Source organism: Perognathus longimembris, chromosome 2, assembly GCF_023159225.1.
Source record: "Perognathus longimembris pacificus isolate PPM17 chromosome 2, ASM2315922v1, whole genome shotgun sequence".
NCBI lineage: Eukaryota > Metazoa > Chordata > Mammalia > Rodentia > Heteromyidae > Perognathus > Perognathus longimembris.
The window spans coordinates 102,525,831-102,546,842 of NC_063162.1; the positions used below are offsets into that span (position 1 = coordinate 102,525,831).

The window sequence follows — 21,012 nt, forward strand, 5'->3', positions numbered from 1 at the left end:
GGCTGGCTCCAAGATGGGTTTGTGGAATGGGTGCCAATCCAGCACTGGGTCTGGGATGGAAGCCAGGGAGCTGCTGTAGGCCCAGAGAATGGGGGGAAGCTGCATGTAAGTTATAGAGTCATTTGCAAACTTGCCTGAGCTCTAGACCAGCCAAATGTCACCTTCTCAGAGGCCACTTCTTGCATTTCTGTCCCCTGACCTTCCAGTTGCCCTCATGTCATAATCAAATGCTGTTTTTTAAGCATCAGAAAGCCTATATATTTCAGCCATATATATACCTTTTGTTTCCTTGCCCTAGGACTTGAATTCAGGGCCTGGGAGCTGTCCCTGAGCCTCTTTGTGCTCAAGACTAGCACTCTATCACTTATGCCACAATGCCACTTCTGGCCTTTTCTGAATAGTTTATTGGAGATACAAGTCTCACAGACTTCCCTGACTGGGCTGGCATTGAACAGTGATGCTCAGGTCTCAGCCTCCTGAGTAGCTAGGATTATAGGTGTAAGCCACCAGCACCCAGCTAGCCATATGTTTTAGATGTAGTAGTTTGCTTTAAACATTTTTATGGAATTTTCTCTCTCCAATCCATTATTTTTTCTCTCTCTCCTTTTGATACAGGATCTTGCTATGTAGTTCAGGCTGGCCTTGAATTTGCAATCTTCCTACTTCAGTCAACCAAACAAATCTATTCTTTATTCTTAACCTCTATTATTCTCATACTGAGAAGGAAGAGAACGGGGTACCCACTCTTTCTATACCTATAGTTTCTGGATATGCAGGCATGCTTTATATAAAACACACGAGGTGAAATGTAATAGGGTGCACAATAGATGTACCATAGGTGTCTAACATGGAAATCAGTTGTATGGAAGTCATGGGCAATGAGCATCATGATTGAGGCCCTGACAGAGGGGGATCCGGGCTGGTGATGAGGAAAAGGCATGCATAAGAGTCCAGAAGCATGATGGGTCCAAGGAAAGCCTACAAAGGTAAAATGATAAGTGGAGTGACTCTGTGACATTAGCTAGGAAGGTGTGGCCCAGATCACCAGAATCTGCCATTCTATTGCTGAGAGGGAAGAAGGGAGTCCTGGACTTCCTTGTGGTGGTGGATGATGTGATGAAGAGATGAAGTTGAAAAGCTACACCAGCTGCTGGTTGTTGGTGTTTGTTTGCTTTTAACCTAAAAGGAAGGCTCAATCCCAGAAGTAGAAAGCGTGGCCCTCAGCACCATGAGAAACTGACTCCAGCAATTGTTGGAGTATAATGTGAGGTTCTGCAGAGAATGCAGAGCTCAAACCACAGCATCACAGAAAGATTTTTTTGGCTTTGGTACTAGTTGCATCTTTATTTTGAGTATAAAATGGTACCCCTGTGTGCTTTTATGCAAATGTTATTTTTCTCTGTATGGTTTATATTAGCTTATTAACCTGTAATCAAAATTAAAATGTGTTTTTCTTCACAGTTTTGCTCATTTGGGAGTCGCCTCATGGGACGAGGGTACTATGTGTTTGATAGAAGATGGGATCGTTTTCGATTCGCCCTAAACTCCATGGTAGAAAAACACTTGAATTCACAGATGTGGAAGTAAGTGAGCAGTTTCTGTGCAATATAAGATCAGAGCTGCCCCGTAATTACCTGAGCCCTAACTTTCAGAATAAATGTCAGCAGTTGGCTTTTCATAGACCAAAATGAATCTGAAATCAGGATTCGTGATTAATCCTTAAATGTCAGCTCTTCTTAATGGTTTGCCTGAAGATTTTTAGAAATACCTATAATGTGTTGTATGCTTTGTCTCCTTTGAAGATCATTTTTGTGTTGATTAATCTAGACGTAGTGAAACGGATAGGAGATGAGGTCTTACTTAGCGTCGTTATAGGGCCTTTTTATTTATTACTCTGAGAGCCTCTAAGGATATTAGGAACGTGCTTCTGTTTGTAATGTTAATGCTACAGTAGCAATACTAACACTTTCATGATGGTTACAGACCAATTTCTAGTTGTTTGTTGTCCTATGGGAAAATGTGTACAGTTGCCAACAAGGCAGATCCCAAACAATGCTGTGAAATTGGTTAAGTTTGTCTTTGGCCCTTCCTGTCTCTCCAGGGCTCCCTCTTCACCTCTGCCTGGCCTTCTTTCTCCCCTAAACTCTTTGCTCCATTTCTTTAAGCACTGTATATTCTCCCACACCTCCCAATGTCCTTATATTTTAATAGGGAATTTATGAAAAGAGAAAAAGCCTCAATTTGGTAGAATACTATCATGAAGAACAGGCTAGGACCTCTCAAATGACAAAACATAAGAAGCCACTTGATAATAGAAGGCCAAGCTATGGGTATACCCATACTCTTACTCCTACAAAGGGAGTTCTAGATATCATAATGCCATGAGTCACTTCAGTCTAGGTCCCCCAATTACTGGAAGAAGCCAACAGCTGATTCCCCTTACTTTCCTAGTGAGGCCCAGGAGAGACCAGAATGCTATTCCTGAGAAACAGGAGTCACAGAATCCACTACTTGCCTCTCTCCCAGGCTTCCTTCTGTCCCCAGGCAGTTGTGGCATCAGAGCCCACTGGATCTGCATCAAGCTTTCCTGGGGGCTTGGGATAAATGTTGACACTTTATATCAACAAAGAAAGGGCCATAAGAGAAGCTTATCATTTATCATTTTTTCCCATGTGACTGACTGCCCGGGATGCCCACAGGGCACCCCTGATTACCACATGTGTCCTTTCAAAACTGCGACAGAGCAGCACTGCATGGGGGACCTAACTTGTTCTCAGTTATCTGATGAGTTAGCCTTCCATGATGTTTCCCCGCAAGTCGCCAGCCTTGGCGATTTCTCACAGCTCTCTGCTCTCCTGTGTTGTGGTAGTGTAAACCCCGGACACGTGGAAGGAATGTGTTGATCTGTATTTCGCTCCCTGGTGTCCTGTCAGCTCAAGCTCCATATTCCTTTCCTCCTCAGGCACAGAAGCCCGAGCCACCGGGCATCAGGTCCCTCCCCCCTGTTCAGGACTTGCCTAACCAATCTGCTGTCACTGAGCAACATTGGGGCTGCCTGGGTGTCAACTCTGGAGAGCGTAGCACCTCGCTGCCCTCTCAGCCTCGCTGCCCAAACTCCAGGCCCCGACGGGCCCGAACCTGGAGGGATGGCAGCCGATGGGGGCATGGAAGACATTAGGAAGAAAAGGAACGGCAAAGACTCTTTTTTCTTTAACAAGCATTTAACTCTGCATCAGGAGACGCCAACACAGTATTCTCTTTCAGCCAGGTCAGCATCTGGATCTCCATGCCAGCTGGCAGGGGAGGATGGGCACTGTCAGGAACTCATTCGCATCTGTGGGCTTTTGTGTGGGACTTCCCTAGGCCAGTGTGAGATGCTTACACACAGCCAGCCAAGCCAAAGTCCACTGCCATCTGGCACTTAGAAAACACATGAACTGTTTTTTGTGGGGGGAAGGGGACTCCCGGGGACAGCCCCTTCTCCCACTTCTCTCCTGTCCTGACTCCCTCCCATTCCTGCTGTCCACTGAAAATCAGTAGGGAGAGAGGAAAGAAAGAGCCAGCAAATATGCCAAAAGTACCACCATCACCCCTCGCAATTCGGAACAAAGGCCAGGTAAAGTCTAGAATTCAGTTGTACTTATCAACACAGGTTGAATCATGAATTAGTATTATATAATGAGAACAATATAAGTGAATCCCATTCAAATTAACCAAGTGGGGATCTCACTAATGATCCATCTAGTAGTATTTGTAAGTAATCCTCTATTACAAGTCAGACCTCAGACCTCAGCCACTGTATACTTCCCTCTGCCTAAACTGCCCAGGTTACTGCCTAAGGGAGGACCCGAGGATTACCTGTAGAGCCACGACAAGGCAGCACAGTTAGCAAGAAACCTTGCTGATGCCCCTATGCTCTAAGACACGTCCTAGCCCTGTTCTGAAGGGGTTGTGCAGTGCCAGGCAGTTGTAAGGATGTGTGCAGACCATCCTGGCCTGACTGTGGGAGTCCTTGCCCAGCATGCATAGTCCCTGACAACAGTGTTTTCTTGCTGCTGAGATTGACCTGCTCACCCATCCACCTCCCCATTCATCCATCTGTCCATCCACTCATTCATTCATTGCAACAAGTATTCATGGAGTACCTTGGTTAGTATAAGTTTTTAGGTTTGAGAGGGAAAAAGTTCTCATACACCATCATGGCTGCTGTGGGATTGGGCAGCATTTTTCTCTTATATTTGATCTCCTAGGCCTGATATTTTCAAGGGTATTCTGCCATATTCAAGGAGTCCACTGGATTCCACCATAAAGAAGAAGCCTTCAGGCTCTACCAAGTGCAGGTAGAGGGGCTGGGGATATGGCCTAGTGGCAAGAGTGCTTGCCTCATATACATGAGGCCCTGGGTTCAATTCCCCAGCACCACATATACAGAAAACGGCCAGAAGTGGCGCTGTGGCTCAAGTGGCAGAGTGCTAGCCTTGAGCAAAAAGAAGCCAGGGGACAGAGCTCAGGCCCTGAGTCCAAGCCCCAGGACTGGCCAAAAAAAAAAAAAAAAAAAAGTGCGGGCAGAGAAGGGATCTTCAGAGAGAATGCTAGGAGAGGCACTTATTTCCCGGGGAGTGTCTGTCCAAAGCTGTATGAGTGCAACAGCTGCAGGGTGGCCTCCAGAGAAGAGGCACTGTCCCACACAGCGTTCCAGGTCTACCAAGAGAGGTGCAAATCCCAGGCCAGCCTAACTTCTAGTGCTGCTTATAGGACAGGAGCTGCTATGCACCAGCCCCTAACCCACCTCTGCCATTTCCAGGAGCATCCCCTCAGGAGATGTGGCTTAAGTGGTAGAGCACCTGCCTAACAAGCATGAAGCCCTGAGTTCAGGCCCCAGTATCACACACACACACACACACACACACACACACACACACACACACACACACTTTAAAGTGAGGTCCCAAGAAGTTTGTTCTCAGAATCTTTCCCTCTCTCCTATCATTTCTATGCTCCCTACTGCTCCTGCCCTGCACTTCTCTTCAGAACTAAACTAGAAGTGACAGCTGAGGTGGGGTGGATGAAGGGGAAAATGCATAGCGTAGCCACTGGGTAGGGGGAGCTTGTTATCATGTTTTATTTATTTTTATTTATTTTTGCCAGTCCTGGGCCTTGGACTCAGGGCCTGAGCTTCTTTTTGCTCAAGGCTAGCACTCTGCCACTTGAGCCACAGCACCACTTCTGGCTGTTTTCTATATAAGTGGTGCTGAGGAATCGAACCCAGGGCTTCATGTATACAAGGCAAGCACTCTTGCCACTAGGCCATATTCCCAGCCCCGAGCTTGATATCATTTCCCAAGCCCTTGACCTGCTATGAAGGAGGCAGCCATGAGCCAACATGGACACAGACTTCTCTCCAGCCTAACAGAGTCTGCAGGTAGCAATCACAGGAAGATGCTGACCTGTGAGGAAACAGCTGTTCCCAGAATGCCTGTAGCCAAGGGTAGGATGGGAAGCAGAGGGGGAAACTCTGGCCCACATGTCCAGATTAAGCCCTGTCCACACACTTACTTCAGACCAGAACCTAAATGTGAAATGATCACTTTTAGCACTGCCACTTATACACACATATATGGAGGAAGACTGCTGGGGATGCTTATATTCTGAATAATATTTGCCTTTTGCTCATGAACCAAAAACGAGTCATGCTTCAGTAGGATGTGAATACCTGAAAGTAGTGAAATAGAGGCTAGATGTTGCAATGGGGGCAGTGTAAGGCAGGGCCATCCTTCAGACCTTCTCATCTTCCAAGGCTTCATTCTCCATAGTCAAGTTCTGCCGGGGTGTTCTCCGTAGCCCTGACACTCAGACTTCATCCAGCCTCCCGAGCGATGCCAAGCCGATGTCTCACTGTTTCTCTCTGGCTCTTCTCTCATGTTTAGGAAGATCCCTCCTGCGGCAGATACCCCCATGCCCTCGCCAGCAGCCCACATCACCACCCCCGTTCCAGCATCCGTTTTGCAGCCTTTCAGCAACCCCAGTGCTGTGTATCTTCCTTCAGCTCCCATCAGCTCGAGACTCACCTCTTCTTACATAATGACATCAGCCATGCTCTCAGACGCAGCTTTTGTGGCATCGCCGGACCCGCGTGTCCTCATGTCCCACACCACAGCTTTCCCCCATGTGGCCGCTACCCTCAGCATCATGGACTCAACCTTCAAGGCTCCATCCGCCGTGTCCCCGATACCAGCTGTCATCCCTTCCCCATCCCACAAGCCATCCAAAACCAAAACCAGCAAATCCTCAAAAGTCAAAGACCTATCTGCCCGTAGCGACCAGTCTCCAAGTAACAAAAAGAGGAAGCCACAGTCTTCGACTTCCTCTTCCTCCTTGTCCTTGCAGACTGCCCTTTCATCGTCACCATTGTCAGGGCCCCACAAAAAGAACTGTGTTCTCAATGCCAGTTCTGCTTTGAACTCCTATCAGGCAGCCCCTCCCTATAACAGTCTGTCTGTGCACAACTCCAACAATGGGGTGAGCCCACTCAGTGCCAAGCTGGAGCCCTCAGGACGGACCTCGCTGCCCGGTGGCCCCGTGGACATAGTGAGACAGGTGGGCGCGGTGGGCGGCAGCAGTGACTCCTGTCCCCTCTCTGTGCCCTCCCTTGCGCTCCACGCAGGGGACCTCTCTCTGGCCTCACACAATGCTGTGTCTTCTCTGCCCCTTTCTTTTGATAAATCAGAAGGAAAAAAGCGTAAGAACTCGAGTACTAGTAGCAAAGCCTGTAAAATCACTAAAATGCCTGGTATGAATAGCGTTCACAAAAAGAACCCACCCGGCCTCCTTGCACCGGTGCCGGATCCCGTTAACAGCACCTCCTCTCGGCAGGTAAGGGACCTCCTGGCACTGCCTTCATCAGCTCTGGGGGGCAGGGGGAGCTGGGCAGTGTCCCTGCTTGGCCAGGTGGGCTCAGGCAGGTAACACAAGTGTGGCTCCTTTTCTCCTTCCCTGTAGACCATCCCCACCCCTGCTCTGAGCATGGTGGTTTGCTTACCAAATGCTTTTAGGACTCTTCACTGTGAATGAGGCTCTGTGCTAAGCCCCTCACAGTGATGACCTCCTTGCACTGTACCCACATAATCTAGGTTGCCACCACGCTACAGATGGGTAAACTGAGACACAGGGATTCCAAGCTCCCTGCTCGACTTCTGTGGAGTTATGTGTTATACCTTAAAACTGCTGAGGACAACTTCATATAGGAGTTCTGTTGGTAAGAAGTTTGAGCTGACTTGTTGGCATCCCCTCAGGAAAAGCCTGAGGCCCAAGGCAGGTTACATAGTACCCAGACCCACCCGAGAAGTATTGACTGACAGTCTGGTTCCCACCTTGACCCCCACCCACTTTGTTCTAATCGCTCTTTCCTTCCTTGCACCAACTGGCCAACAGTGTTCAATGCATGGCACCCACAGTAGCATGTAGTGTTATAAGGAAGCCCAGGATATGTACATGGTCCAAGAATGCCTGTGTTTTTCTCCCAAGCTCTGTTCCCATTCCCAAGTCCAGTCTGTGTCTTCAAGCGAGGATAGCTACTTACAAAGGCCACCACCACCCTGGCCAGCAGACAGAGGCAGAGTGGGGGTGCTCAGATCTGTGGGGAAGCCAGCCATGGGGCCACCAGTGAGGAGAGTGGCCTTACCACTACAGAACCAACCAGCCATACCCTAAAGCCAGCCTTGTGAAGGGATGAGGGCTTTGGAGAATTGACAGGCAGTTGTTAAGAGATGTTTTAATGTTAATGAGCATTTCTTTTTTTTTTTTTTTTTTGGCCAGTCCTGGGCCTTGGACTCAGGGCCTGAGCACTGTCCCTGGCTTCTTCCCGCTCAAGGCTAGCACTCTGCCACTTGAGCCACAGCGCCGCTTCTGGCCGTTTTCTGCATATGTGGTGCTGGGGAATCGAACCTAGGGCCTCGTGTATCCGAGGCAGGCACTCTTGCCACTAGGCTATATCCCCAGCCCCTAATGAGCATTTCTTGAGAGGGAGTCAGGGCTGGACAGGTAGCTGTAAGCAAGGCTACAGTGGGAGAGGGTCTTCTTTGTCACCTGGGCCCACTGAGGCTCTCCAGTTCCAGGAGTAGGGCAGAGGGGGGCCATCACCCTCAGAGCCCCACCTGGAGACCAGAGAACTGGTCAGAGTCAGAACTGGTCCCGAGAGAGGGCAGAGCCAGGACTTTTCAAACTGAAGTATCCCATGTATTTCTACCAGGCTGCCAAGCAGGCTGTTCAACTGATATATAGAACACAGCTGGGACAGCAAAGCCTTGGTACCTCACTCATCTCAGATGAAGTTCTAGTCTTGGTCCCTGGTACTTTATTAATTGCCCCCATTTTTTTTTTAACAAACAAATCAGTCAAGGCACAGGAAAGTTATGCAAGGTACCCAAAGTCACACAGCAAGTAAATATCAGAGAAGACATTTAGACCTCAGCATTTTGGCTCTGCAGTCTGGGCTCTTAGCCTCCAGGGCAACATGGTAGTGACTCTGTTAGCAATTTACAAGACTTAATCAGCATGAAGACTCGGCCACTCCAGTGGTGAACAGAGTTGATGAGCCTCCACCACACAGTGCCTGGAAGAAGGGGATTGAGGCAAGCCTGAGCACTTACAGCTGCTGCTGGGCTGCTCAGCATGGGTTCTAGGAAGAAGGCAGTTTGGTGCTGCTCTCAGGGCCACTGAGGATAGGCTTTGTCCAAGATCTCACCATGGGTCTGTTAGAAGACTGGGAGAGGCAAAGCACTAGGTAGAGAAGTCCAAGATAAACCAGGGCTTCAGAGTGCACTTGAGGCACCATTTAACCATACCTGGTAGATGTACAGCCAGAATTGAACAAAAGTGAACACAAGGACAAAAGTGGACACAAATCGACTCTGAGTGGAAGGCAAGCTTTGTGTGTAAAGGCTGGTGAATGTAGAGGAGAAGCCACTAATAGGCCTAAGTCATGAGCTGCCTTGGTAAACAAGACAGGGATGGAGGGCTAGTCCCAAGGTCAGCTCTCCTGAGCGTACAGGCCCCTATGTGCAAGGACAGTCACAGAAGAAAAGCCACAGCCACGTGACCCCAGGACTATTATCTCAGGGACCCAGCTCAAGAATGGCATCCTTCCCCACACATACCCTTGTGAGGGCAACTGGGTGTCTTTGCTGGTTTTCTGAAGAGTGAGAGGCTGTATGTGATAACCACATGTCAGTGGCTCACATCTATAATCCTAGCTACTCAAGAGGCTAAGATCTGAGTGTCAAGGTTCAAAGCCAGCTGAGGGCACAAAAGTCCACAAGACTCTCCTAGCCATCAAACGCTGAACTGTAACTGTGGTTCAAGTTGTAGAGTATTAGCCATGAGCAAGAAAGCCCCCCCACACACACACACAGAGTGTATGTGTGCTTTTATCTATAGTTAGCTTAGCGACTTTCAGGAGAAACAATGTGGGTCTGGCACTGTGATCAGAAGTGGATGAACTATTGGGACCCTTAGGTCTCACCCTCAAGTGACTAGCTGAGGCTCTATGGAGTTACATGATCCCAGAAGGCCCAGCTTCCCCCCAGAGCTCTTCACCCTGAAGCTTGCAGTCTGTCTGTCTGCCTGGGGAGGAAAGTTAAATCATTCTGATTTTCATGTAAGAAGGAAAGGGGCCATCCTCAAGAAACTTTTGGAACTATTGTCCTTTTTTCTGCCATTGAGGATGGGAAGGCCAGTGCTAGCAATGTGAGGGAAGGAGAACATTGCTCAGACCACCCCTCCTTCTTAGCAATGTGTTCTGTCAAGTGTCTTTCACACACTGCTGCGGGTGTCTGAGTCATACTTCATTGGTGTCTTTCAGGTTGGGAAAAATAGCAGCCTGGCTTTGTCACAATCCACTCCTTCAAGCATATCCAGCCCAGGACACAGCCGACAGGTAAGTTCCTGGGGGGACAGACATGTGCCAACATCATGGCAGAAAAGAAGGCATTGGGGTCAGACTCAACTTTAACTCTCACCTTGGTTGAGAGCATGACTAACCTGGCTTCTGAAACTGGGGCCTTTACGTTATGAGGTGTGACCATTCAAGCAAGTTACTTAGCTTCTCTCTTTCCATTTCCTCACCTAGAAAGTGAGGATCAGAATGGCTCCTAGCCTCCTGTGGCATTTGAGAAGATTAGTTTATTTGTGTAGTCTTTGGAAAGTTAAGACCTGGCACATGGCACACACACGTGTGTTAGCTACTGCTCTTCTTGCCACTTGTACGATCTTAGATACTTCTGTTAAAGGGAAAAATTGATACCTACCTCCTAGGAGTGTTGAGAACATTATGCACAATGATGTAGATTTAAGAGCTTTCACCTGGCATATGCCAGCCAGTGCTTTCTCAAAGGCGAGCAAAGCTGCCATTCAGCATATGGGTTCCCAGTGGGAATGCTCAGGGCAGACTTAGCCATTTTTATGCAATTGAAGGATGGGATCAGTGTATAAGTCCATAGATCAATGGTTTCCTCCAATGGAGTGCAGGCATGTGGGGTGGAAGCCAGAGATATTGGGGAGGGATGGAGGTGGTTGAGCAGCATAGACCTTATTGGAAAATATAAAAGAGGTGGGCTAATATTTGTCTTCGATGTGCAGTGTATTTTGTAAACACTAAAGACGATGTATTTTTATTTTGTTCTTTGGGATTTCTCCACAAATTTCATATAAAATTTGGAGAATGACTGTGAGGAAACCTTTTATACCCCCAGAAATAGAAGAGTCCCACCACTATTCTGAGTTGCTGCAGCATTTGCTCATCATCTCTGCTCAGTTACCTCTATTTTGGGGGGTCTCTTACAGAGGTTGGTTGGGTGCGCCTGGAAACCACACTTAGCCACACTTAAAAGCATGGCATTGTGTGTCCAAAATCCCAGCACCACCCCCTAGCAGCCAAAGGCTGTCACTCAGCCTTAACGAGTAATAGAACAATAACAGCAGCTACTATATGTTGAGTGCAGATGCTATGCTAAGCCCTTTACATACACCACACATGCGAACACCTCCTAACAACCCTGTACAGAACAAGATTCTATTCCACTGATATATGGGTATGTCTGCACTAAGAAGCTAAGTAACTTGAGTCCAAATATCTACCTCCAAGCCTCTGTCTGACCCAACACCATACCCCTTCCTTAGATAGCCCCCTGTGGTCCAAGTATAGCCTCAGTAAGAAGAGGTAATACAGTAGAGAAAAACATGAAGAGATTACAGCAGCCCTTTCTCCAGGAGAAGAATCCCATATACACCCAAGCCTTTGTCCTTGTATTTCCCTCCAGCTCTAAGACCGTTGTGACTACCCTACATTTAAGAGCTCCTTATATTTGCCACATTATTTGCTTCACCATGTACCAGAGGTGGGATATTGCCTTTTCAGTCATAGACAAGAAAAATGAGGCTCTGTTGTTGAATTTTCATGGCTCATCCCAAATGTATGATTTTTGAAACAACTTTTTTTTTCCCTTTTCTTTCCCAGAAGAACACAAACAGAATGGGCAGGATAAGGACGCTTCCATAACAAGACTATGAAGCCACTTCCAAAACAATTTCTGGTGGTGATCCCACCCTAGGAGGCTATGGCAGAGGAGGGAGGAGATTGGCCCATGAGCAAGCATCTGTTTCCTGTACCCTGTTGTGGCTCTGGCCAGTCTTTCTTTCTTTCTTTCTTTCTTTCTTTCTTTCTTTCTTTCTTTCTTTCTTTCTTTTTCTGTCTTTCTTTCTTTTTCTGTCTTTCTTTCTTCCTTCCTTCCTTTCTTCCTTCCTTCCTTCCTTCCTTTCTTTCTTTCTTTCTTTCTTTCTTCTTCTTCTTCTTCTTCTTCTTCTTCTTCTTCTTCTTCTTTTTCCTCCTCTTCCTCCTTTTCCTCCTCCTCCTCCTCTTCTTTTCTTCTTCCTCCTCCTCCTCCTCTTCTTCCTCCTCCTTTCTCCTGTCTTCTTTCTTCTTCTCCTTCTTCTTCTCCTCCTCCTTCTTCATTGACCAAATTTCGGTTTTAAGAAAAAGAAAATGGCAAAAGAACATGCATTTGAGACTGACAGCAAACAGTCCCAGTGTTTTCTTTCCATTTTTCATTTGCCACGTTTATACATTCTTCCAAATGCGGAGTCACTCCCCAGATCCTGATGTTGCTATTTCACTGAGAGCAGATAGCAGAATGTCGGTTCTGGGTTGGTATCCCAAAGAAGCTCTTGAACTGTCACACACGCAGAGCTCTTTTACCCCTACATCTTCTCTTATCTCATCCCTCCCATCCCCAGGCTGCTCCTCACTGTTCCCACTGGCCATCAGAGGGTGCTGCTCTCACCAGCCCCCCTGCCCCCCCCCACAGTTTGCTTGGGGAAGGGGTCTCTAGGAGAGGAGTTTGTGTTAGAAGCTGAAAGAGCCAGAGAGTCAAAGGGATACCTTCATGTGCTAAATGCTAAGGGTGAAATTGAGAACAGAGGCCATCCATTTAGTGAAGTAACTTACCCAATTCCACGGTCCAGCTGTGCAGCTCAGAAAAGATCTACTGAGTTTAATGAGAGATGGGGCTTGAGTGGGTGGCAGGAAGTAGACCACAGGACCTAAAGGACAGTATCCCTTGAAAGATGTGGAATCAGGTGACTGATCATTTGCACTTGCTAAGAATCCCTTTTACAGCAGTATGCAAGTTCCCAAAGCCGAGTGAGCAGAAACAGAGTCCAAGAAAGCCACTCCAAGAGGTGACAGGGTGATCATAGCTACTGAAGGGGCTGGAGCTGATCTCCAGGGCCAGGAATATCCTCTAGGGAAAACTTATTTGGGGAACTATGTGCCAAACTCACCCACACCCATAGATGAGCCTGCCTCAACTCAAATGTCCTAGCTCAAACAGAACTAGTAAGAGCAAGCTACCCCTCGGTTAAGAAGAACCACTGGAAGAGCTGAGAGACATTGGAGCACTGCAGTTTACAGCACTTCACACTGGAGTTTTGAAAAGGAATAGTAACACCCTAAGTTCTAATAAGTAATCATAATCAATGGAATTTTGCAGCATAAAACTGGTGTTCCTTGTACTTCTGAATTGATGACACCACATGTGACATAGAACAAAGATACCAAGAGATTCCAGTTCACCACAAAATCTGAAATGAATGCTAATTCACAACTGGGCACACCCCCTCTTCCTTGGAGTTTTCCTTTATGTTTCTTCTCTCCCAACCCAAAGATCAAACTACTGGTAACTTTTACCACATGATTGGAATCTGCAAAGACGGGAGGCAAATGGAGTGATTTACATCAATGCAATTGCACTGACAGTGTTTCTTATAGAATTACTAAATTTTTTAAATATAAAATGATTTTTTAAAAAAATCAGGAGTTGCTATTAAGTACCAGGACATTTAGTTGGGATGATTTCATTTTTATTTCTACAGTGTTAAAAGTGCACTTATATGCTGGTTTATTTACATCTTGGGAAAAAGAGACTGCAAATTGAAGGGGCGATTGTTACTTTTTCTTTAAAAAAAAAAGGATAAGGCAGATTTTAAGACTTATAAATGTTTAAGATTATAAACAAGGTTAGACCCTTTGAAAAAAAGTTTAGAAGATATTCTTAAAGTAAATTTTTATAGTGTTAATTTTGTAATAATTTATGTTTTACTATATTACAGAGCTAACTGACCAGAATAGTTTCAGAAACAATATGAAACTTAGGAAAGTTGAAGCAATGTTTATATTTTTTAAATGTTCTTTGAATTATGTTTTTATTGTACATTTCTTCAGACTGAAAAGTATGTACATATCTTTGTTATTTTTGCACAATTTTTGTCTTGTTCAGTTTTAGAGTCCTTTTTTATAATTTATTTTGAGTTGTACAACTTGCAGGAGTAAAAAAAAAAAATCTCAGCAACAAGGAACCCTCTGACTTACAAACTTCGTATACTCAAAGAGGGAAAACAAAGGTTGAGAGGTTAAGTGGCTGCTTCTGAGAAATAATGTCTCAACAGAGACTGAAGGATCAATCTAGTAGGTTTCAACATGGTAGCCCTCTACGTCTTGAGTTGGAAAATGGTATAGAGGCTCCCCACTGAATGCTGCTTACTTTCTTGAAAGACTGGCTTTGACCAAGGTGAGGACATTTCTGGAAAACTGAGCAAAAAGGGAAAACCCACGGTATTTCTTCCTTCACAGCCAACCACAGGTTTACTTTATAATGATGTATTTAAGAAAAGAAAAACTTGGAGCTTGAAAAATGGAATGCAAATAAAAAGGTTATATTTGGGTTTGTTTTCATGGCGTTCAACTGGACCAGCCTATAAAGCATTATTAAAGTGATATCTTTTGGGTCCTTCTCTTCTGCACACCCCACTCAGCCTTCTTTCCCAGTCCCTTGACTGCACACACCCTTATTCGCCTGAAGATCTCCTGACTTGTCGCCAGCCACTGACGCTCGAATGCTCTGGTTGGTAAGCATAACGCAGTGCATAGACCTGTCAGCCATAAAAACAAAACAAAACAAAAAACCAGAAAAAAGAAAAAAAAAGTGACTTGGATAACTGGTATGCCTTCTTTTGTATCAATGTACCAATTGTAAATAATGCTGATCAACCTTTGTAGAGACTAGTTTATACAGCATATTCTATTATTGCTGATTCTCAGTGAACTCTTGTTTTAAAAAAAAAAAAGGGAAAAAAGAAATTTTCTATTTACACCTTCTATTTTGTTATGCTGTTGGCCCACGGCACTTTAACAAAACTCTGTGGGTTTTCCGTAGCTGGCCAGTCATGGGGTACATTAAATAACTATTGTTGCACATACAAGAATTTGCACCTGCTCATTTGTCCTTTCCTACTACCGATTTTAGATCCTTTTCCAGAAGAATTTTGAAGAAAGCATGTCCAATCATTTGAAACAAATGCCACACTGTGGAGTGGGTTTCTTTTCTACAATCCATATTTTGTAACACTAAGTATTTTCCTTCTTTATCCTGCACCTTTATGTGTTAGCACTATCAGATAGAATTCATTCCATGCCTGTGATATTGTAAGCAGAATAATTGTCAGAAGTAGGTGTAAATAGTAAAATCTATGGCTTACAGTTTTAAAAAGAAAGAGCAAACATGTATCTATGGATACTGCCATGGTTTAGCACCAGGCCTGGGAATAGTCTCCAGTGAGAGATTGTATTTTTTTTTTTGCTTTTTTTTTTTTTGTAACATGGCTTTGTAAATAAAATAATTTATATGTTTGTAAAACAAAGTCGTTGGGTTTTCATAAAATTTACGTATTTGTTATTGCCTTTTATTTCCTTGTGAGACATCCTATTACTACATACCCTTAGTGTAGAAATTATGCAGATTTAAATGACAATGAATAAGTATTTATGAGCCTCCCCTCTGTGCCTGCCTCTGAGCTAGCCACTCGGTGCTTAGTAACAAGAAATAGACACTGCTCTCTGGAAGCAACCTAGTCTATAGTAAAGTGCTGGAGTGGGAAAAACTGAGTTCTGTGAAAGAGAAAATAATGAGAAGCTGTCGTATGGAGGGGGTGGGAGCAGGCTATCAGGTGCTCTCTCAGAAGAAGAAGCCAAAAGGCAGTGACTACCTAAGACAGGAACAGCTTGCTATGCTTGCTTCAACAGTACATATATTAAAATTGGAACAATAGATTTGCAGAACCTGAAGATTCTCCGTTGTGTGGTGCTGATCTATAGTCAATGGTAGAATCTATGAATGGGATGCTTAAGGCCCTGAGTTTGATCCCTAGTACAAAAAGAAAAGTCCTTTGTAGACTGCAGGAGCAGAGATGAGCAGAAGATAGAGACAACCTATAGGCCTATAGGCCTAGCTACTTAGGAGGCTGAGATCCGTAGGGTTACTGTTCAAGGCTATCCTTGGGAGTAAAGTCTGCAAGACTATCTCTAAGGTAACTAGCAAAAAAAATGGGCTAGAGGCATGATTCAAGTGGTAGAGTACCAGCTGAGTAAGCAAGCCAAGCAAGCATGAAGTCATGAATTCACACTCTGATACTAGCAAAGAGGGAGGGAAGGAAGGAAAGGGGAAAGCAAAAGGAAGAAAGAAAGCCCAGCGCCAGTACTTCACACCTATAATCTCACTACTTAGGAGGCTGAGATCTGAGGGTCACAGTTCAAAGCCACCCCAGGCCAAAAAAAAAAAAAAGTGTGAAATTCTTACCCAATTAACCACCAAAAAAGAAAAGAAAAAAAAGGGAGCTGTGGCTCAAGTGGAAGAGCACCATCCTTGAACACAAAAGCTCAAGGACAGTGCCTAGGCCCTGAGTTCAAGCCCCAGGACTGGCAGGGAAAAAAAAAAAGAAAGAAAGAAAAGAGGGAGAAAAAAGAAAGTGGGAATAAGAGTTTGGATTTTATGCTAAACACAGTGGAAAACCTTTGAAGGGTTTTAGACAGGGGCTTTTCATGATCTCCTTTACTAAAGAAGAACTATGTCTGCTGTGTAGAGAATCACATGAAAGAAATGTCAGTGTGGTTTCAGGATGACAGTGACAGGAGCTATAATGACAAGTGCATGCACCTAAGATACATTTTAGTCATTAAATGGACAAGATTTAAAGAAAGAATGATTCCTGGGTTTTTTGTTTGTTTATTTTTTCCCAGTCCTGGGGCTTGAACTCAGGGCCTGGGTGCTGTCTGTCCCTGAACATTTGTGCTCAATGTTAGTGCTCTACCACTTGAGGCATAGTTTTACTGCTTTACTTCCAGGTATTTTGTATAGTTAGTTGGAGATAAGAATCTCATAGACTTTCCTGTCTAGGCTGGCTTTGAACTTTGGCTGGCTTTGATCCTTAAGTATCAGCCTCCTGAGTGGCTAGGATTAAAAGTGTGAGCCACTCGGGACAGCATCTTTCTTCTTTCTTTCTCTTTAAAAATTTTTATGGGTGGGGGCTGGGGATATAGCCTAGTGGCAAGAGTGCCTGCCTCGGATACACGAGGCCCTAGGTTCGATTCCCCAGCACCACATATACAGAAAACGGCCAGAAGCGGCGCTGTGGCTCAAGTGGCAGAGTGCTAGCCTTGAGCAAAAAGAAGCCAGGGACAGTGCTCAGACCCTGAGTCCAAGGCCCAGGACTGGCCAAAAAACAAACAAAAAAAAAATTTTAAGGGTCTCAGGCTGGCCTCGAACTCATGATCTGAGTGATAGGATTACAGACATGCAGCACTACTCCTAGCCAAGATTCCTAGTAGAACAATCTACAATTGGGATTTTTTTTTCCCCAGCTCTGGGGCTTGAACTCAGAGCCTGGGCACTCTCCCTGAGCCTCACTGTGCTCAAGGATAGAGCTCTACCACTTGAGCCACAGTGCTACTTCTGACTGTTTCTGTTTATGTGGTACTGAAGAATCAAACCCAGGGCTTCATGCATGCTAGGCAAACACTCCAGGAGTGGAAAAAAAATTATGTGTGTATGTGTGTGTGTGTACCTTATACCTATAATCCTACCTGCTCAGGAGGTTGAGATCCAGAGGATTGCTGAAGGTGTGGTTCAAGTGGTAGAATATCAGTTGAGTGAGCAAGCCAACTGAGCACAAGGCCCTAAATTCAAACTCCAATATCATCAAAAATAAAAGAATAAGGGAAGGAGGGAGGGAGAGAAAGAGGGGGGGGGGCAGGTGCCTGTGGCTCACGCCTGTAATCCTAGCTATTCAGGAGGTTGAGATCTGAGGATCACAGTTCAAAGCCGGCCCAGGCAGAAAAGTCCATGAGATTCTTATCTCCAATAAACTACTCAGAAAAAGCCAGAAGTAGTGCTGTGGCTCAAGTGGTAGAGTGCTAGCCTTAAGCTGAAGAGCACTGGAACAGTGCCCAGACTCAGAGCTCAAGCCCCATGACAAAAAAAAAATTAAAAAAAAAATCAGTGTTTATTAGCACATCCAGGCAAAGCAAAGCAACCAAGATATGCCTTGTCCTGGCAGAGGTCATAGATTAATCTAAACATGATCCTTACTGAAAAAGATATCCCTGAAGAAACCAAAGAAAGAAAAGTACACTGAGATACAAATTCAGCATGAAGTGCAAGTAAAAGTTAAAAAATAAAAGTTCAGCTTTGTGTATGTATGTTTGCTCACATAGGTAGGTAGTGCAAGGGACTATGTTGCTCTGTCAAGCAGGCCTTGGAGCCATTTGCTAGGCTATGTGCAGGTGCAGCTTGAAGGCATTGATTTAGGATGCTGTTTAAAGCCACAGGTGTGGTAGTGAATACTTGAGAGAACCAGACATTCAGAGGTTAGGTAGGACCTGAAATCAGACCAGGAGCCCTGAGATGAAGAGAAATCCAATGGCAAGTAGGTAAGACTGGGAAATATTTCACAAAAGAAACAGTGGGCTCACATATTATTATGAAATGAGAGATAGGGTCTGGGGCTTGGTGACATGGTGGTTTTGCAATGTTACCTTTCTAGCTCTGCCATACAAATTATCGTGCCTTTGGTAGCTTAAAAACAACAAAAATGTATCCTCTAGGCTGTCAGGTGACTCCTCCTTGGCCTCTTCTAACTTTGGGCGAGTGCTGGCATTCTGTGGCTTATGGATGCATCCCTCCAAACTCTGTTTTCATCTTCATTTGTCCTCTCTCCTGTGTCATCTGTGTCTCAAATCCCTGACTACCTTTCTTTTAAAAGGATACTCTTTATTGGACTTAAAGCCCATCCTAATTCCTGAATGCTTTATTCAATTCTACCTACAATTTCCCTTGTTCCAGATAAGTTTATATTCACAGGTTCTAGGATCAGGACTTGGCCATCTTTGGGGAAGTTACTCTAGAGACACTGGAGTAACTTTAACAAAGCAGGCATGGTGGAGTGACTGGAGGAGGTAACTGGCAAGAACAGACTGGAGTGTTTTAAAGAATGACTGAGAACTAAGTAATGGAATTGCATTAAGAAGACAAATCCTAAGGAGGTTAGAAAGTACAGGGGAATTTCAGAATGGGGGGAAGGAGTTATTTTGTTTTTCAAGGAAGGAGAAGCCAGATTATGATTCATATGCTGGTGAGGTGGGGTACAGGAAATGGAGAGATTAAGAAGCAAGAGAAAGGTATAGTTTAAAAACAGAGAAGAGAAGCTGGATGCCGGTGCCTCATGCCTGTAAGTCTATCTACTCAGGAGATTGAGATCTGAGGATTGAAGGTTCAAAGCACAGGCAGGAAAGTCTGTAAGACTTTAATCTCTGATTAATCAGCAAAAAGCTAGAAGTGGAGCTGTGGCTCAAGTGGTAGAGCAGTAGCCTTGAGTAAAAAAGCTCAAGGACAGAACCAAGGTCCTCAGTTCAAGCCCCAGGAGAGAAAGGGGGGAGTGGAGGGAAGAGTGAGGGGGGAAAGGAAGAGAGGGAGGGAGGGAGGGAGAAGGATAGGAAGACAGTTCAATGGTAAGGTGCTTGCCTAGCATGCTCAAGGCCCTGGGTTCAATCCTCAGCAGAGAGAGAGAGAGAGAGAGAGAGAGAGAGAGAGAGAGAGAGAGAGCACCCATTGGCCTCTGTGACATCTTGCTCCATTATGAAAGGGCCAGACCTCACTCTACCTAAACCTGTGAAGGCTTCCACAGATGTGTTTTTAAATTCTATGTGTTGCCTAGTTGGTCTCCTAGAGTTTTCGTAATTTATTTAACTTAAATATTTTTCTCTCTTCAGGTTTTCTCCATTAGGCAATAACTACTTGCCTAATGAATTAATTATTGTTTTCTGGTGTGGTTAATGTGCTCCTCCAAACAGAAGGTCTATGTGGCCATGTTTCCGAACAAAGTACCCAGGAATGGGCTTGAATGGTTATTTTCCATTCATTGCACCTTTATAAACCATTCCACTAGAAAAGGAAACAAGGAAGATGCAAAATGGCTGAATGCCTCAAACATCACACACAAATCAATCCCATACAAGTCTAAATTTTTGCAAAGTCACAACAGGAAGCTTGGCAACAACTTGGTGGTGTGTTTAATTGAGGTGCGCTCATTCAAAACGCAAATTAGATCTGAGGACATTGACATTGGAAAGGCACTGTTAATTTTCTTAAAATTGTGCAACTCTTTCTGGGTGTACCCTGTAGCCTTTGATATTTTAGAGAACTTTTAACCGAACAGTGTCATCACAAAAGCATTTTCTTTCTCTACATCCTGAACAAGTACTGCGGAGGCTGCTATTAAGACCAGTAGCTCCATGTCTGTATTAGGATTTTCGTTTTCTCTCAGCCCACTTTACTTCCTTTGCTAAGTTTCCAGTCATTCTTTCTTGTTTTTAATTTTTAATTTTTTATTTTATAAGGGTGATGTACAAAGAGGTTACTGTTACATAAGTCAGGTAAAAAGTACATTTCTTGCTGGGTGCAGGTGGCTCACTCCTGTAATCCTAGCTACTCAAGAGGCTGACATCTAAGGATTGTGGTTCCCAGCCAGCCAGGGTAGAAACCCCCCCCACGAGATTCTTATCTCTAATTAACCACTCAAAAACTGGAAGTGGAGCTGTGGCTCACAGTGGTAAAGTGCTACTCTTGAGCAAAGGAGCTCAAGGACAGTGCCCAGGACCTCAAGTTCAAGGCCCAGGATAGGCAAAATAATGTCTTTGGAGGCAGTATCACTCCTTCCCTTGATCTCTTTCTCAATCATTCTTATCACTAACCCTCATTTTTTTTTTTTTTTTTTTTTTTGCCCGTCTTGGGTCTTGGACTCAGGGCCTTAGCACTGTCCCTGGCTTCCTTTTGCTCAAGGCTAGCACTCTACGTCTTGAGCCACAGCCCCACTTACAGCTTTTTCTGTTTATGTGGTGCTGAGGAATCAAACCCAGGGCTTCGTGCATGCTAGGCAAGCACTCTACCACTAAACCACATTCCCAGACCCTAACCCTCTTTCTCCCCCAGGAAAAAAAATATCTTCCATGTTTCAGAATAATCTAGATACTATAGTAAGAGATAGAGACAGAAGATAAACATCTCTCTCTCTGTCAGTCTGTCTTTCTCTCTTTCTGTATTAGGTTTGAACATGCTTTCCACGTTTGCACGC

General features: G+C 45.0%; 1 protein-coding gene across 1 annotated transcript in view; it reads left to right on the plus strand.

Annotated features, from left to right (window-relative positions):
* Atxn7l1 (ataxin 7 like 1) overlaps positions 1–11,722 on the plus strand; it is a 237,979-nt gene extending 226,257 nt beyond the window's left edge. Inside the window, exons 10-14 of the mRNA XM_048339821.1 lie at positions 1,462–1,583; positions 2,963–3,268; positions 5,928–6,873; positions 9,860–9,934; positions 11,513–11,722. Of these exons, the coding sequence (XP_048195778.1) occupies positions 1,462–1,583; positions 2,963–3,268; positions 5,928–6,873; positions 9,860–9,934; positions 11,513–11,554 (1,491 nt within the window). The 3' untranslated portion in view covers positions 11,555–11,722. The remainder of the gene's footprint in view (positions 1–1,461; positions 1,584–2,962; positions 3,269–5,927; positions 6,874–9,859; positions 9,935–11,512) is intronic.
* The last annotated feature ends 9,290 nt before the right edge of the window (positions 11,723–21,012 follow it).